Below are 19,621 nucleotides of genomic sequence, written 5' to 3' on the forward strand. Positions count from 1 at the left end.
CACACAATAAATATAAACAATAAACAGAATACCTACAGAAAGATGAAATGTTATATTAAGCGATGATGTAATTCAAAGCTTGGAATCCGACGCAAAATATTACCTATTAGGTAATAGTAATGATATAATATAAAACATTGAACCTGATTTTATGAAAAAGAGAAGTCCTTTTTTAAATAGGATAAATCTGCACAACACCTTGAAGATGTGTAGATTTTATGTTAAACCATTCTTTTAGCTTTATCTAGAGATTATCTAACTTCAAAGAACAAGCCAAAAGCTCCGTGTTCATAAACCTACAATAGTTCTGAAAGCATCCAATTAAATTAAACATGGAAAACAATAATCCAAGTTCGTGTTTAAGACAGACATCTGAGTGTTCTCACAGTCTCACACTAGAGGAGCAATTTGCTGAATTTATTGGCTCCTTAAAAGAGCAGCGCCCGGGCAGGTGTCAATAATGGTGTACTCTCTGCCGTTATTATCTTGCTAGAAATACTATTATATTGCTGGCTATAAAAATAACGCTCTTTAAATTGCATTTTGGCGTTTATTTATCCTAGATATATTATAAATGTAAAATGCGAAAGTTTGAGGATGGATGGATGTTTGTTACTCTTCACGCAAATACTACTCAACCGATTACAATGAAATTTGGTATGTACAATGTACATACTCGGAAATCCCGGAACGGGAAATATGCGGGGTTTTCATTGAAAACGCGGGTGAATCCGCGGGCGGATATCTAGTTTATTATATACCTACCTTGTACTTGTTTTAAGTTACTATTAAATACAACGTTAACAGTCAAAATACGTGATTGTTTATTATGTTTAGTTTAATGCATAATGAAGAGACGTGTTAGCTGAAATCAAGCAACAGGTGTAAGTGAATCAATTAGTGCAATTTATGCTTTGTAAATAATTAAGCGAAAAACAGAGAGATAAGACAAGAGGTGAATAAAATATAAACAAGAGAACACTATGTGAGTAATGCCAACAAACTTGGCAATTTACGTATTCTATAATAAATACCTTTATCTATGAATTGCTTACTTTCTAAATGTATGGAAAAAAAGGATATGACAAGAAAGAATCCGATACGATAATGAATTCCTAAGAATGTTGTGAACCTCTTTTAAATAAATGGTATATTTAATGTGTAGGTAATGCATCTGCTAATTGAACACCGATAGTATTAATTATTCTATGCTTAAAGTAAGGATTCGATCACGTGTGTTCTAATCATGTATTTGAATCGTAGCTAACTATGTTTAATTTGTGTAAGACTTGTATCACATGAGTCTTGTACATCATATCAGCAAACAATAATTACACAAAAATAAGATGAAAAAAAATCCATGTTCTGAAGAGTCTCCAAAAATGAAGATAGAGCCGTTTTTAGTGTTTTTGATTTCATAATATTATGCCACTTACACTACAAGGTTTTGATTGTTGTAAAGGTTTACTATGAAAATTCCATCATGCAGATTTAAATTTATAAAAAATAAAGCGGTAATTCTCAATATCAGAACAAAATTAGCACCATACCTCTATTTTTGGCAACATATCTCTATCCTATCTCTAACATTTAAACACGTGTTCACATTCAAAATTATTCCATACAGTATGTATCAGTTTTAATTAAAACGCATGGATGATATACGACACTCATGTATAATAATTGTGGAGCTCGCTGTTCTCGCTATTGATTTATGTGGAAAATTTTGCATTTTTACTCATGTATCGTTCCCAACGGTAAATCCGCGACTTTGTTTTGGCACGTGATACTGTATTTAAATAATGGGCGATATTTTTTTACTATATTAACCTCTTAACTCTGTGAATACGCACTGTGCTTTATTTATAGACCGTTTTTATTTTTGTGTAAAAACATGTACGCGGAAGGGAGGAAATTCAACCTTAGGTATACAGTAAGCTTTTTCCAAGGGCGGATCCAGCTTTAGTGCCAGGGGGGGGTCACATAGACGTGGTCAATTTTCAAAAGCTATATTTTGGTAATTTAAGTGATACGTAGATTTAAAAAAAATGGTCAAGTGCGAGTCGGATTGGCGAACCAAGAGTTCCGTACAAACATTTTTATATGTTTTAATATTAAATTTATGCTTTTTGCGATTTTTCCTTTATCTGTGCTATAAGACGTAAGTTTCTATTAAATAAAGATTAAATATCAAGATTCTGTGTTCACGGGAAGTACCCTGTAGGTTTTGATTTCTGGCAACACTTGCGAATGTTGATAAGCATGAAATGTATGTTTTAGCAATTTTTCCTCCATCTGTGCTGACATTGCTTTTAACCAAATTTCAGAACTCTGTGTTCACAGGAAGTAGTACAATACCTATAGATTTTGATTCCCTTGCGATAATGTCGAAATTTGCGATAATTTACGGCATAAATGGCTGTATCTTTTGATTGCGTTGGCTTATAAGTTTGAATTTTTCACAGCATCAAGGGACCTAGACCGTAGGATTTCGACATTAGCAAGGGAATCAATACCTGCAGGGAGCACCCTGTCCCGTAAACACAGTCTTGAAATTGAGTAAAAAGTATCGTGTTATAGCACAGATGTAGTAACTGCGAAAACCCTAATTATTTAATTAAATTAAATAAAAATATATTTTTAAATAATTTTAAACTTACAATCCCTTTACTCATGAACGTCTATAATCTATATGTATTTAATTGATATTCACATCAGAACTCAGGTCTATAATAACTTAAATCTGTTATTTAATTCAAATTCTATGTCAACGCAATCTGAAGAAAAAGCAATTAGAGCGCATATTCTGTAATTCGCCACTACTTGCAAGGGAATCATCAATCAAAACCTACAAGGTACTTCCCGTGAACACAGTCTTGAAATTTGGTTAAAAGCAACGACTTAAGCAGTTACAAGCACAGATAAAGAAAAAAATCCTTTAAACAAAATTGTAAGATACAACATAATGAAAAAATATGTTTGCTCGGAGTCCTCGGTGCGCGAGTCCAACGCGCACTTGGCCGATTTTTTGTTGTAATAGGCATGACGACAGTATCCATAAATAATTTGGAAAATCCAAAAGTGCACGCCTCATAATTTTTTTTTAATAAATATTTATTAATTATTATTTTTGTTTATTTAATAACAATTAAACCACATCGAATCAGACCCTGAAAAATGAAAGGGTTCTATTCCTGAGCATACTCAAGCGTAAGAGAAAAAAAAAGACTCGATTAGTAAAGTATTTCGGTCGCTATCGTGTTAACAAGAAAAAGGATCCGCACATACAGACACACGGACGTCCAAGACAGAACTTTTTTAAACTGTTTTTTAACTAGTTTAAATAACAAAAATGACATCAAAAATATCATGAACGTTAAAAATAGTGTTTTTTCTTAATATGTGTGTGTATGTATTATCTTACAAGTGCAATGTATGATACATAAAGACATTTTAAGTTTGAAAAATCAGATGTTTTGCGCGAAGTGACAGTAGTACCCACCTCAACGCTTCGCTTATGAGGCGTGCAATAAACGTATTAATAGTGTTTTAAGGGAAAATGTGTAATAAATTAATTAAATATAGTGACTTAGAAATCTTAAAAACATTAAGATTAATGAGATTATCAATAAAATAAAACATTGAAATTCTGCAGTTGGCCATTTTGACTAAAACACGCGTGACGTCACGCTTAAGTAAACAACTCACGTCAGGTGGGTTTTGTTGTTATGAATATGTTGAGAATACGCATTTTTATTTATTTTCTATTGTTTCACGTATGCTTTATCGACTCAGAACAGAAATATAATTGCGAATTCACGATTACATGGTTCGGGGTTCTCCGCGCCAACTTTATACAATCATTTCTTATTATTTTCTCGCTTGAAATAATTACTAACACATTTTTGAGCATTATTTTTATGTGGATTCACACTGCAATACTGCACACCACTTATAAACTTTGAAATTCGTTTCTATAACACATAATAAATAAATTTTTTTTTAATTTTCTTCGCAATGCGTACAAATAATTACGTATTTACTAAAGAGTGACGTCACGCCTACGCCATGACACCTGCGAGCTGTTTTGGCACAGTTAATAAATATTTTTTGAAAAAATGGCTTTTATCTTCGTTAAATTTAAGTATATTACCGAAACATAGGCTTTTTCTTGTATAGTAAACGTATACACACATTATGGAAGAGGATTTCAAAATCTTTCGTCATGCCTATTTGACTGTATTTTATAGTGTTCATTTGAAAAAAAATTTTGCTATTTTATGTCTTATCCACGAACTGGAATATTTCGATATTTGAGGATTTGTGTGAAAAGTGTAACGGCAAAAGTTGTAGAAAAAAAATTAATTACATACAACTTTACCATTACACTTTATTCCGCAGTTATAGTTTTTTTTTTAATCGAAAAACCTGTTATTTGTCCTTAAATTACGACCACAGGTCGACCCTAATAAACTGTTTCTATAATTTTTGTTATACATATTCTCTTCCGTTACCGTTTGTAATTGATTTCATTGTTCTATATTACTTTTATGTCTCAAAATTCAATAAAAACATCATATTGAACAGTATTAATTTGTTAATTTAAAAAAGTTAATATTAAATTAGTGGTCCACTTAGGTCGTGGACCTAGCCCAGGGGGTGGTCATGACCCCGTGACCCCCCCCCTGGATCCGCGCTTGGCTTTTTCTCTACCAAGACCTATGGTAACATTGAACAAGTGAATCTATAGGTAAGGCTTTTCTTTTAAGTAGGTGACTTACATACCTTTATATTTACTAAGAGAAATTTTTAAAAGTGTATTTCTATTACAACGATATATTGTATTTATAAGTTATCAGATGTTCCCATACTCAATAAACAATTAGGCATATTATAATAAATAATTGGGCTTTGAATCAGGCATAGATACATTATTATATTAACAAATCGTATCGTTTCAATATAATATAATGGAATTTTAATACCTCCACCAAGATAAATGATTATTTGATATATCCTCTAACAATTGGAAGTAATAACACCGTCACGTGATGGGAAATGTTCACAACACGTGCTAAACTTAGGTAAGTTCCCGATTGAAATCAATTTTCTCGTCCATTGAAATTTATCATGAGATTTTCGCACACATACCTACACACGAATAAGATTTGTTGGCGTTGTATGGTAGGTATACATATATATGTATATTATATACCTTACAGATATTTTCAATATCCTTTACGTTTTACTTTGTGCTTTAACAGATTTAATAGATTTCTTAAAACTACAATTGAATATTATCTTTTATAATGTGCACCCGTTACAATTTATAAGATGAGTTATTCCGTTGCATTTATCAAACTTTATCTTATGAGCAAACATGTTACCTGAATTTCAGGGATTGTATAAAAAATATGGTCTCAATTAAGAATTCAGAATAACCAGCTACACCTGTAGTTGTATAAACCTTAAATGCAACCAAGATTATAATGATATAAAGCATCGATTTTACTATTTAAAGTTTAATATCCGCTTACAACCAAGGCAAGTTCATAAACGTGCTTATTGCCGTACAAAAAATTCAATACTCCTGATACATACAAATGGCATATAATTATTCGAAGCTTGGAAGCAGCAAGCACGTCCAATCTTGCCATTAGGGAGTTGGCAGAGGAACTGTTGAACTAATGTTCGATACGTGATCTAGCCTATGTCAGCTTGGCTTACAACACCTATAGATGCGCTTCAGATTTCGATTATTCTACTGTGAATAATTATAATTCTACTCGACGGTATAGGTATGGTAAGTAATGCAGTTAAATTGTACAGGAACAAATGAAATGAACATTTGTGATGGATTGTATATTTGGTCGTCGAGTTTTAAGGAGGGGCCTTAACAGTGTGAGTTATATTAATATCTCCTCTTTTTAAGTCTTCTTTCCGACAAGCCTGAATTTTATAAGGAATCATGAAATGCTTTGTCTGCTGATATTATATAGCTAATAGCTTACATCTGCAAGAATCTGCATACATTTCAACAACTCAATAAATTATAAACAAAAACAACTCTATTTTTACAGAATGTGGCCTGAATTAAAAATGTTATTGTTGACATCAATTACGGAGGAATTCAAATGGACATTTCGTTTTATTGACACATTTTATTAAATATGTATATTTAAAGGGTTATTCGCTTTATAAAATAATAGAGTCACACGTTATATTTATAATATACGAGCAATGGATCCTTTCAACAAGGGTTGTTCGCTCATACATAAAATATGTGGTTGAATAATATTTATTTAAATTACTGCTCCCCGGAGATTCCGCCCTAGCAAACTAAATGTTTCATACACTCAGCACGTTGGGCTTTTAAGGGAAAAACTTTATATAATTAAATAGATTACGCCGCATTAGCAATAAATGGAGGCATTTATTTAAATATTTACACAGCGCGAAAGTTTAAACATTCTCTAATCTAATGAGGTGAATGGCTTAAATTTTCATACTTCCGAAACTTGCTTTTTGGAGCTTTTATTAAAGTTTATCTTATATTTTGTTAGTACTTTTATACGTAGCAAGTAAGATTACTATTTAAAAATACCAACCAATTTTAATATAGTAAGTATCTCTATTTCTATAATGACACTTTTTTCTTTTATTAAGTACTAGAGGTCCGCCCCGGCTTCGCCCGTGGTACATATTTCGCAATAAAAGGTAGCCTATGTCCTTTCTCGGGTATCAAAATATCTCCATACCAAATTTCATGCAAATTGGTTCAGTAGTTTAGGCGTGATTGAGTAACAGATAGACAGAGTTACTTTCGCATTTATAATATTAGTATGGATTATTTATTTCGCATATTTATTTTGGGTATGCTACTGTGGCACGAGTGGTTATTAAGCAGATTTACCGTGGAATATTATGCCAAATCTTGTTGCTAGAAAATTTGTAAAAGAACACAGATTTCACAATTGTTTTATAAATCGCTAAAGGTGAGCACCATAATTCAATATTATAACATTTATATGCACTAAAATATCTGTATGTATTCATAGCGTTGCATAAAATTCGAGCGTGACTCGTCGTAAAAAATTCAACATAGCAATATTCAGGATTGGTTGTTACTGGTTTAGAGGTACATAAAGCGAAGTACTATTTTATTGTTACGTGGTGAAACAGAATATAAAATTGTATGCATACTTATAAACACATAAATACGAAAGAACCTTAAGTGAATATTCTCAAATACATTGAAAAAAAAAAAACACTTTTATGAAATTTTATTTTCGATAGAATGCGCCTGAATTGAAGTTTGTTTAAAAAGTTACTTACTTACCCACTCATCTATTAAATCTACTCCCTATTTATTTTTATAAAATATTTTCCCTCAGAAAATGCATACTTTCCATCAATTTAAAGATTTTCTAAGGCTTCTATTATATAAAGGAGAGTGCTTCATTGGTGTTGGGTTTTGATTGATTGCAATAAAATTTTATCTTGACGGACCCTTGTTAATAGGGCTGTGTAAAGTACACAATTACATAGATTTAAAAGGCACGTTGAAGCTTAACAAACAACTTAACAACTTGGATAATAAATTTGCTCTCATAAAATCTATTTTTTGAGTAATTTCTGCTTGAAGGTTAATTAAATATGTAAGTATTGGGGGTTTTAGATAAGAATGTTGGATCTATTTTTTTTCTTCTTTCACACCTCTATGCAATTTAGTAGATACAGGAGCTTAATAAAAATATATACTTCGATAAGAATAGGCTATTTTTACACAGGTATCATGCGATTGAATGAATTAATAGTATATTCACATGAGATAAAAATTGACGTCATAAGAATTTTGTAACAATATGATCTCGATCTTTTACTATCTACTTACGAGTGTGATCACTGATATAAAATTTCAGACTAGATTTTATTAGTGACTTTCAATGCGTGTTTAAACTTAATAAAAAAACATATTATGTTATATAGATAATGTATCACCAATTTGAAAATCTATTAGTAAGCAAGACAGTCCACAATCAATTTCATATCCATAGATAGAGCTTCAGTGAATTCTCTGAAAAAAGCTTCATAGGTGAGCTTACAAAAGTGGAACCGCAAGGCGTAAACCTTACAACCGATACAAAGCAGACTAATGATGAATAGTGCGCTTATGATATAACAAGAACATTGATTGCGCTCCCGATGCTGTAATAGAGACATATTGCGTGACGGGAACACGTGACTTGCATCTTTGTTCAGTTTATTAAAACAAATCTTCTATCTTTTAACGACGGGTGAAAGCTAGTGATAGAATGTATTTAAATGCATTTTTTAAAGGATTTATAAGTGAAGATAACGCATCGGACGAACGAAGTTTCGGCATCAAATCGAAGCTATTTAGGTACTTGCCAAGTTAAATAAAATAATGGATATTTTATTTCATTATCTATCCTTTCACCAATATTGTCCTAATTCCAAAAAAGATATTTAAAACCCAAAATTTTAATTGAGTAACTCGCATTCTCCGTATAAAATATTTGCATACATTCCAATTCCATTCTTTCAACAGATTTAAAGTTTCAGCAAACTACAAATGCATACCTGCGGCGCAAATCTCTCTCAAATGCTCTAAAACGAGATAATTTATCTCGCGTTGGAATTCACTAACAACATTTGTGTGAACTGTGAATAAAATTCTGCAAGGAAACTGTTACAGTTCCGCGCAAAAGTTAAGCGTAATGTTACGGCTGTAGTAAAATAAATGTTACCGTTACGAACTTGTTTTGTAACAACATGCAACTATTTGAAGTTATTTAATTCATAGTGGTTCACAATTTGCTTTACCTACATTATAGGATTATGGGTGCTTTTCCACCAATAATGTGCGAGGATGTGTAGCGAGGAATGTGTTTGTAAATTACCAATAGTATCGCTTCAAACTTCAAGCGATTTTATTGGTTCTTTACAAACACATTCACAAGAAATATGCGGCAGAATAAGAGAGTGATTTTCTTGTATCTTTTTCACGTATCACTATGAAACAAATTCATCCTCAGATATAATTATGGCCTTTACACCTACGCGTTGTTATGTGTGCCACCGGTATCGTATCCCATACTTACGACATTCTCAATTAGAGCCGGGTGAATGAATATTGAGATATAACGAATTGGCTCAAGCGTGGGAGTTACCCTACTCTTGGGCTCACTCTTATCTTACTATATGGAGTATGTTTATTACTAGGTATAAGTAGCTTAAGTAGAAACGTTCGTATCAAAAATGTCATTATAATTTATTTTATTATAAATATGTGGAAAGCTTACTATTTTATTCTTCTGAGACAGAAGATTAAAATAGTAGCAGGTTAGGTACAGGTAACTTTGAGTTAATCAATCAAAGTCACCAACGTGTGTCGGCTCAGCAACAAGTCCATCCTGCGAAGTGTCAATAAAACAGAGTCACTTTCCGTCGTCTGTGTGTCTGTATGCTTAGATATTTAAAATAACACTACAGATTTTGAAACCTTTTTTTAATAGATAGTGATTATAGAGGAATGTTTAAGTATACTTATAATTTGTCATGTTTTAGATAAAGCGGCTGAAGCCGCGGGTGGAAAGCAAGTAAAAATTAAAACACAATTGCAACAAGAGTAATCGATAAAAAAACAAGCCAAATTTTGCACAGACTACGAAACTTTTTATAGCCTCACTGTAAGTATGCTGGGTTTATTTAAATTCACCCCTTGGAAGAAAAAGGTTTCCTCTTGTAAATCGACTCAAGTTGTAATAGAATTTAACATTACAAGTGCTTCAATCGGCAATTCAGTTAAAAGTTGTTTCTATTTGTATAATAAAATATGTTTGGGAGAGTAGCCAAATATCAACTTTTTACAAAAGCTCTGAGCTTTTTTGTTTCGCTACGAGTATTTTGTTAAAGAATGACTAAGTTGTCGATACGCATCTGTTTCCTAATTCCTTCTGCTTTTTTCATTATGATTATAATATAAAATGGTTTGGTTCTTCAATAATTGTCATATAAATTAATATAGGTGATATTCATGTTTCAAAGTGATTTTTTTGCAGAAACACTATAAAGTTGTTAGTTGTATTGGTTTGTATGGAATAGGTACTAGATAAGAAAGGTAGTGAAAAATAGTGTTCAAACCTTAGAGTACATACTCTAAACTCTAAAGTCTAACTAATCCATACTAATATTATAAATGCGAAAGTAACTCTGTCTGTCTGTCTGTTACTCAATCACGCCTTAACTACTGAACCAATTTGCATGAAATTTGGTATAGAGAATATATTTTGATACCCGAGAAAGGACATAGGATAGGTTTTATCCCGGAAATCCTACGGGAACGTGTTTTTCTTTGAAAACGCGGGCGAAGCCGCGGGCGGAAAGCTAGTATTATAATTAATGCGAAAGTAACTCTGTCTGTCTGTCTGTTACTCAATCACGCCTTAACTACTGAACCAATTTGCATGAAATTTGGTATAGAGATATTTTGATACCCGAGAAAGGACATAGGATAGGTTTTATCCCGTAAATCCTACGGGAACAGGTTTTTCTTTGAAAACGAGGGCGAAGCCGCAGGCGGAAAGCTAGTATATTACAAATGCGAAAGTATTCTGTCGCCTCTTCACACTTAAACTACTAAACCGATATGGATGAAAGATGGTGCAAATATTATATAGATTGACTATACGGGCGGAGAGCTAGTTCAAACATAATTTTATACATTCAGTTGCTACAATAATCCTACTCGACTTAATATCAGCGCCATCTAGACAAATACTATATGAACTATAGGAATGTGTGCTTCTCAGAGGAACCTCTCTGCAAGTGTATTGCGTGGAGCTGTTGGAGATTATTTATGTGCTTAATAAAATAAAATGTATAGGTACCTATGTAATTAATAAAATAGTGTTTTCCTTAAATATTTATCGTAATAAAATAGATTTCATATTAGAATTTCTGATTCGTTTCGATATACTATATACTTGTAATGTTATACGATATACTGTCAACACAAAACTGCAAGCGTCGCCACTTGTCGACGGCAGCCGTCGACGTATTGACTGCTGCCGCCGACGCTCCGACGACTGACGTCGACATGTGGCGACGGCTGAAGTAGCCTCTGCCGTTCACAACTTGCCGTTCGTGTGTTAGAACTCTTACCAGTACAAAATTATGAAATAAGTTCTAAGAAGAAAAATCACAGCATCGGATAAAAAATTGAATAAATTAAATATTTTTCCGTGACTTGCCTGGCAATGAACTTTTGATGATTTATTTGAAATTCATCATAATATAATATAGTAATTACTTAAATACATTATATTGATAGGTACTTAGTCATTTATGATAAAACAAGGTAAATAAAAAACTGGAATCACAGGAATAATTTATTTATGTATTCAAAAATCATACATAGGGTAATACATTAAATACTATGGATACTTAATTTATTTTTCTATTAGGACATCAAACAGTCCGTTTAATTCTTTCAAAACGTCTATGCGTGTCGATGTATGTGTAATTAACATTTAATTTAACATTATCTGTGTATATGTGCTTATTACACACATACAAACACACACGCATACACGTTTACAAACATTCAAACAACTACTTACATATCTGAACCATATTGTTATGTTTTCTTGATAATTATCTATATAATGGGGAAAATAACACATATTATAAAGAAAATGGGTTATCGCAAATTTTGAATACAGATACCATCTATTATATTAAATACCCTATAATATAAAATTATAGTTCACATATTATTGCTCGGTTACAGATATGAAAATAGAAATAAAATGCGTCAATACCCATGGAAAAGATTAAAAAATACAATTTGTATGTGGTATTTGAAGCTTCAAAACAAGTAACTTACTACGGTTTTAATTTTATTTTTTTAACTACAACTGAAGCCATTAACAGCCCGTTTGTAATTTTACAGTCGTACATACATATTTAATAACAATAAAATTGCTTTATCTTTTTGAATGCACTTGAAAAGGTAACCCATTTGCGATAATTATTTTTATTTTGTTAAAGCAATTTCATCGTTTATTTTACAACATTATACAAAATTTCAAGACATCGCAACATACTTAAGGCTCAAGGCTGGAAAGTAATATAATAAAACATCATACATATAATAAAACAACATCCCGTACGAAAATCACTGGAAATAAGAATTCACAGAATCCAAAAATTATCTACGTAAATTATAAGTACAAAAATTACAATACAAATCACGGACGAAAGTATTAGACCGATACTTTGAGCATATTCTAACAACTAAATATTATGCATTGAATTATAATCATACAGATAAATACATACATATATCGCCTCTTTGCGAGAAAAACGTGATATTTCGCAAAATGTTTTTTTTTTTTTATTTGATAATCGAAACCGCCGTATTCAACTTTATTTTGTGCAAAAACGTGGTGTTTTAAAAGTGAAGGACAGCGAGACCATGAGCGAAAAGGACGTCACTACAGTGGTACGTTGCGTTATCGCGTTGTCCCTTTCACATAGTACTCTGTTTTCAACACTGTGACAAGTTAGTTTTCTCTTTAAGCGCCAAAGGTAAGGAGCTCTCAGTTTTCTGCAAAAACGTGATATCACGAGTGTACCACAGTTTTATTGCAAACATATCTTTAAATTCAGTGATATTTTTTGTTATTATACTGTGGTAAAGCAATATAACTCGGTTTTCTTGAAAAAATGTTTCAAATGCAACTTTTTATAAAATCTGATATCACGTTGTTGTTGAAATAATAACATTTTTGAATTGTGATATCATAAGGTGTATAGGTCTACCAGAATCTGATGGCATAATTATATTTAAGAAATAAAAGATTTTTATGTGGCAACTTATTTGACAACTATCAAATTGGATGTCAAATTATTTGTCTTTTTTGCAGTTGATGAATAATTTTTAGGATTTTGTCTAAAAAATCTTCGAAAATGTCGAAAAAGCCGCTGCGATCACAAGCAAGAGGTGTTGTTTATAATGTGTATAGAAAAGCATTCGATGAAGAAGGGTCAAACACATCACAATTTTCAATTTTGAAGATTTTATTGGTAAATTAGACTTACCCGTTTTGATACTATAAATTAAAAAATATTATATGTAGGTAACTATAATATTGTTTGTTGTTAACAATATAATTTTATGAAAACTTATTACAGGAGTTTCCAATACGGCTATTCGTCAAGTCCAAGCTGTCCAAGTCAATTTTATAATGTGTGTCTGTTAATACTTTCGAAAATAAACATAATTTTATTTTATTTTTATTTTATTTTATAAAAAATTATAAGCAGTTTTGATCTACATTATCATTATATCGATATTTTCACATGGCATACTGGTAATGAATATACAAATATAGGTATGTGTAAATAATAATATGTATTACCTGTATAAAAGTAATTTGTATAATTGTATATTATACATGTAAGTATGTACCTACATAATAATATTAAGTGGATATCTCATTATTAAGTACAGTATTGTCCACTTATGCAATGTGAGTAATGATATTGAGGACAAAATAAAAAATAAGCAGTATCAAGATCGTTCAGTCCATTTTCCCTAGGGTTGCACACTCAAAATTTTGATTTCCCTAATTGCCATCAGATTCTGGTTTACCTATAACATTGTTGATGATGAATGGTTTTTTATTACAAGAAATGAGTGATGGTCATTTATTGTTGTTCCGTTTTTATAGATATGTTTCTTATTTCAATGCAATACATAATGATTTATCACGTTGTAAGCACTAAAAGAAAATACTATTAAGACTTATTTTTTCAGATGGGGACGCGGTCCAAATACTTAGTTTTATTAGCAACAAAAGAAAATAATGACGGAGAACAAAGCAATTCCATTTCTCAAATGGAAATACATGAAAATGAAAGCGACAACAATAATATCGAGCAAGGCGATTCAACTTTTCCAATGGAAACTAACTATGAAAGCAACCGAAATGAGGAGGTGACTGGTTGCAGCGCTGCAGCAGTTGCCGAATGTAAGTAACATTATTAGTTAATTTTATTGTATGTAATGTTATTCGACGCCCGTCTTTTCGTGTGTTTCGTGTGAGGCTTATAGATGGTAAAGTGAAGCGTGGAAAACATTATGGTAGTTATCATAATATTTATCATTTTGATATTGTTTTAGACAAAGAAGACTCAATGGTCACTAATCGTCGCCGTTGTGAATCAACTAGTAGTAGCACCAGTAGTTCCTCAAGTAGCAGTAGTTCATCAAGCAGTGGTCCGTCTTTCTACGAAGGTATAAATTTAATAAAACTCATATTATTGTGGGTACTCGATAACTGTATCTTACATTTATTTACTGACTTATAGATAATTGAAAGTTTAATAGATTTTTTTTGGTTTTTTTTTAGATAGTGATGATTCCGTAAAAGACCCCAACTATGAAATTATGAAACCAGCACGTGTGAGCTCTTCAGAATCTGACGACAACAATGACGTCTATACCAACATCGACTTTCGAAAGGATCAAGACGTTTTTCATTCTAGTGCAGCTACTGTAAGCACAGTACTCAATGCTATAGACCTGAATGTGACCCCAACAGATGAGCATGAAATTGTATTTCATACCGTAAATCAACAGGACCTGCTAATATCAGAAAATGAACCACCTGCCGTCGAAAATGTTAGCACCACGCAAGTAGAGTCAAATGAACCAGATAATACCCCTACTAAAAAAGGTAAAAAAAGGCCCAAAAGAGAATTATTATGGAAAAAAAATGTTGCGAAGCGACTAAGAAACTGTGGAAAATCATACAAATCAACAAAAACTAATAAAATTATACCGGAACGTAAACTAAAACCATCTTGCAAAGAAACATGTACATTTAAATGTGGATCTAATATCACTGAGGAGCAAAGACAACAACTTTTAAAAGAATACTGGGATTTAGGCGAGATTGAAAAGCAATGGTCTTTCATCGCAAACAATATCGAAGTAGTCGTCCCTAAACATCGATACGTTAAAGTTAATCCGGACGGAACCATAGCATTAAATCGTGATAATAATAATGCTTTCTTTTTGACTGTTTCTGGAGTGAAGATTAGAGTATGTAAACTGTTTTTTAAGAACACTTTGGGGATTAATAATCGCCCTATAGAGACGGCTTTAAAGAAAAAAAATAAAGATACTAACATTTCATTAATGAAAGATAATCGTGGGTGTCATCAAAATCACAACAAAGTGGATGAAAATATAAAAGATGGTGTAAGAGTGTTTATTGAGTCAATACCAAAAATTGAATCGCACTACATTCGTGCTAACTCGAAAAGACATTACATCGATGGTAGCAAAGCTATTACAGATCTCCATAGGGACTATGTTGAACAATGTAAATCCCAAAATACCCGTTTTGCAACATACTTGATGTTCTATCGCATATTTACACAAGAATTTAACATTTCATTCTTTATTCCAAAAAAAGACTTGTGCGATATATGCGAAGTAAATAAAAATAGTACAGCTGAAGAGAAGGAGTTAGGAAAAGAAATCTATGAGATGCATCGTGACATATCACACTAGCGGATTGCGAGCGGTTTCAAAGCGGAGCGGGTGCGCAACGAATACGTTGCGGGCGCGCAACGAACACGCCGCGGTTGCGCAGCGAATTCGTTTCGGACGCGTGGCAGATGCGCAACGTTTACGTCGCAGTCATGTACACTCATTAACAAAATGGAATCCGTGCTGGTTGTTACTTAAAACTTGTGATAGTATAATGATTATGAGATCATTATTTTTTACGAGTTTCATAACATGTTAATGTTTAGGGCAATGATATTTTATGTATAGATACGTTATATACTCACAATATATCCAAAAAAAATGCTTCATATGCAGTGTCAGGCACACACAAATACAATTTTCATTTTACTTAATTTATTACATTGACAGACTGTATAAGAGAGATGGCTCTAATAAAATGATATAAACAAAAAAGACAAAGATAGTTTGTCACTTCCGCGCAGGTGTAAGCAAAAGTCATAAGAATTCACCAATTAAATATAAATAAACAAATAGTTGCCATGGTAATTGGCATAGATTAACGACACAGAAGGTTCAATGTTAAAGATGTTAGGTTTCCTGCACAAGTAAATAAATGTGACAATTTCATTTACTATTTTATGATTATTATGATGTCGTATTAAAATGAAAAAAAAATAAAAAACTTTTTTGGAGATATAACTGTATTAAGTATTTATTACTAGCTGTGGTGTTCGTTTTCGGTCATCATCATTTCACCCGATAATCACCCACTGCGGAGCATACTGCATATTATAGTCCTCCTTATGAACTCCATAAGGACCGATCTTACGCTATGCGTCAAGGCAGTTCCCGAAACCCGTACAAAGTCATCACTCCAACTTGTAGGATAATTATAATAATAGTGGTGCCTAGATGAAAAAAAAGGATGAAATAAAAGAAAGGATGAAGTATAAGCCTTTTTTATCTAAAACACAAATAAAATTTATGTTCAATAGCTATTTACAGAAAAGCAAATAGCATTTTTCGTCAGTAGCGATAATCTTTTCTTCAATGTATACGTATATTCAACATCATTTTTGCAAACAAACATTTTTGCCATCACGATTTCATTGTATATAATAAATAGATATATTTGTTAATTATATGCACTGTGTGGATTTAAATATAAAATTAATCAAGTATTTACCCAAATCGAAATTAATAAAATAACCGTTCTATTTTCAATAATGATTACGTAGTAATGTAGATACGATTATCGTGTCTACATGATAATCTTTGAACACAGTGTACGCTAGCTTTGTCACACTAGTGATTGAAGCAATGTTTTATCCCTTTCATTATTTCAATACACGTGTCAAGCAAGTGTCATTAATAAAGAATTGTAAATTGTTATTTTTACTCTTAAACTGTAATAATTTAATATATTTTGCTGTGATATGATATTCCTTTATCTTTCTTTATTTTTTTGCACGAATACGTGCACTTTCTGAACACACAGGAAGGCATTTTCGACAACTTTAATGTACCTATCGGCACATGCGCTCACTGGGACCGGTGACAATCTGACTGATTGCATTGGTCCCAAATAGGACCAATTCACGGAATCAGTTTTGGTGCGTTGATGACGTATCTACCTCTTGTTTCTATATATAATATCATTGGTTTAGGGTATTTTTTTATCCATTAAATCTTGGTCGAAATGCAATCAGATAACTTAATTGCTCATAAAGAAAGTTCATTAGTGAAATAAATGTTAAAGCTCCTTAACTAAAACAGGTCTATCTTATTATTAGGTAAATAGGTAGCAGTGAGTAGAAAATTTTATCAAGCAACCAGCAACTCACTAGTCCTAGTAATTCAATTTTATAGCACCTTTTTTAACAACTCCAGTTGTTACTATTACATCTTTAGTTAAGTAAGTGCATTTCCACAGTACGGTTAAAAAATTGAGTGCTACAGAAACGATGGAAATATTGAATGGAAGTTAGGCAAGGCGGAAGAGCTGGCTTTTGTGCGAGAGTATACAAAATGGCGTCGACGCTTCTATTCCGCGACGTGTTCGCTGCGCATCCGCGGCGTGTTCGTTGCGCGCCCGCAACGTATTCGTTGCGCACCCGCTCCGCTTTGAAACCGCTCGCAATCCGCTAGTGTGATATGTCACTAAGAGAAAAGCAATTGTCACGAATTGAGAAGGCAAACGACAAGAATAACAAAAATATTTTAGTTGCTGTTTACGATCTTCAAGCAGTCTTTCAATGCCCTAAGGGTGAAATTTCAGTTTTTTACTATAAGTCAAAACTGAATGTACTTAACTTGACAATTTATAATATTCAGACTAACAATGCTGAATGTTTCGTATGGGATGAATCAAACGCTAACAGAGGCGTAAACGAAATCGGCACTTGTGTATTCAAATATCTGATGAAAGTTTCAGAAACGGCCAAAGATCTGGATGTTGTCTTCTACTCAGATAACTGTGCTGGCCAGCAAAAAAACAAGTTTATGATAGCGATGTACCTATATGCTGTACAGACTTTGCCAAATCTCAAGTCAGTGACACATAAATATTTAATCAAGGGTCACACACAGAATGAAGGCGATTCAGCCCATTCTCAAATAGAAAGAGAAGTAAAACGTCAGTTAAGATCAGGTCCTATGTATACCCCTGACGCATTTATTGGTGCCATAAAAGCTGCCAGAAAAAAAGGGGAGCCTTTCCATGTGAATGAATTGAGTTTCTGTGATATAAATGACTGGAAAAATGTATGCAACCTGATGAACTATGCGCTGGTAAAAGATGAAGATAATAACGCAGTGAAGTTTTCAGGAATAAAGGTAATACAAGTTAAAAAAGAGGACTCTAATGCCATATTTTTTAAAGATTCGTATGCCGACGTACAGTTCAAGAAGGCCATCGTTTTGAAGAAGAATAAGAAGATAAGTAACAATACCAATATTGAATTGAAAAAAGCTTATACTCGGAAACCTGGATTAGCCGAAAAAAAGAAAAAGGATATCATGGATTTGGTTAATAAAAACCTCATCCCAAGATATTATAAGCCATTCTTTGAAGCCTTGTAAGTTTTAATAATACTGTTTTGGAAATGAATGGCATTTCAGCACAAAATATGAGTGATATGGTTTTATCTATTTAAAGTTTTAATAGGCGATTTTTATGTTTTTTGTTATTATAATGTTTAAGATTTTGCTCATAGAGGAGATTTATGTTTTGATAATTATTATTTTTTGTTTAGAATTTTGCTTACTTTATAAACATACGTTTATAAAGTAAGCACTTAATTGTGCAAATTTACTGATTACTTAGTTTATGACCGAGACTGAAAACTTAGATTACTAGTTTTTTGAGATTATATAATTAAGATGATTACAATGTAAGAAGAAATAAGCATAAAGTGAGAAGAATATTGATTACATTCAATAAAGGCTGACTAACTGTTGATTAGTAATAGTTTTGTCCAAAGAAACCACTGTTTAGCTACAACTATTTCATCTGTTTAATAAATGTTTCTAATTTCAACAATGTGTTTTTATATTATAATTTAGCATAAAATAAAAATAATAGCATCAACAACGTGACAGATTAATTTGCTACATCGTTCTTCTTATACTTTTTCAGAAAAAAATGTGACATATTTTTTCCTTTTTTTTTTAATGCTTTTTTTGTCCTAAAATCTTTTAAATTAGGGTATTTTTTTGCATTATGCAATAGTTAATAAGATAATTCATATAATTTGTTATAGATGTAACCCATAAAAACGTTCATTTACCTAATATACCTTTTTGAAAGTTTAAAAATGCTCTCCTGTAAAATCGCCTTTTTCGAAATAACACGGTTTCGTCGCAAAGAGGCGATATGTATTTTTTATGATCAAATGTTAAAATGCAAAATTACCTGTACCAAAAACGATACATGAAATTTCAGCGTAAAACAAATTATTATGTAGGTTCAATTTTTTATTTATAGTAGAGCCATTTTAATAGGCAACATTTGACAGTTCAACAAAATTCAAGAACGTAACCTAGTAACGA

The 19,621-nt window shown here is 32.1% G+C and overlaps 1 protein-coding gene and 2 long non-coding RNA genes across 3 annotated transcripts in view; 2 read left to right on the forward strand and 1 right to left on the reverse strand.

The window, feature by feature from the left end:
- LOC149487004 (uncharacterized) overlaps nt 1–15,610 on the forward strand; it is a 160,952-nt gene extending 145,342 nt beyond the window's left edge. Inside the window, exons 2-5 of the mRNA XM_089697306.1 lie at nt 12,836–13,113; nt 13,222–14,060; nt 14,213–14,326; nt 14,442–15,610. Coding sequence (XP_089553432.1) covers nt 13,847–14,060; nt 14,213–14,326; nt 14,442–15,610 — 1,497 coding nt within the window. The 5' untranslated portion in view covers nt 12,836–13,113; nt 13,222–13,846. The remainder of the gene's footprint in view (nt 1–12,835; nt 13,114–13,221; nt 14,061–14,212; nt 14,327–14,441) is intronic.
- LOC149487000 (uncharacterized) overlaps nt 1–19,621 on the forward strand; it is a 412,994-nt gene that overhangs the window by 247,772 nt on the left and 145,601 nt on the right. The window lies entirely within an intron of this gene.
- LOC149487006 (uncharacterized) overlaps nt 11,402–19,621 on the reverse strand; it is a 191,238-nt gene continuing 183,018 nt past the window's right edge. The window contains exon 2 of the long non-coding RNA XR_016315831.1: nt 11,402–11,683. This is a non-coding gene — a long non-coding RNA (uncharacterized LOC149487006). The remainder of the gene's footprint in view (nt 11,684–19,621) is intronic.

Source organism: Colias philodice, chromosome 7 (genome assembly GCF_061535455.1).
Source record: "Colias philodice isolate Cphi_HAF_F1 chromosome 7, ilColPhil1 Martin Lab GWU primary, whole genome shotgun sequence".
NCBI lineage: Eukaryota > Metazoa > Arthropoda > Insecta > Lepidoptera > Pieridae > Colias > Colias philodice.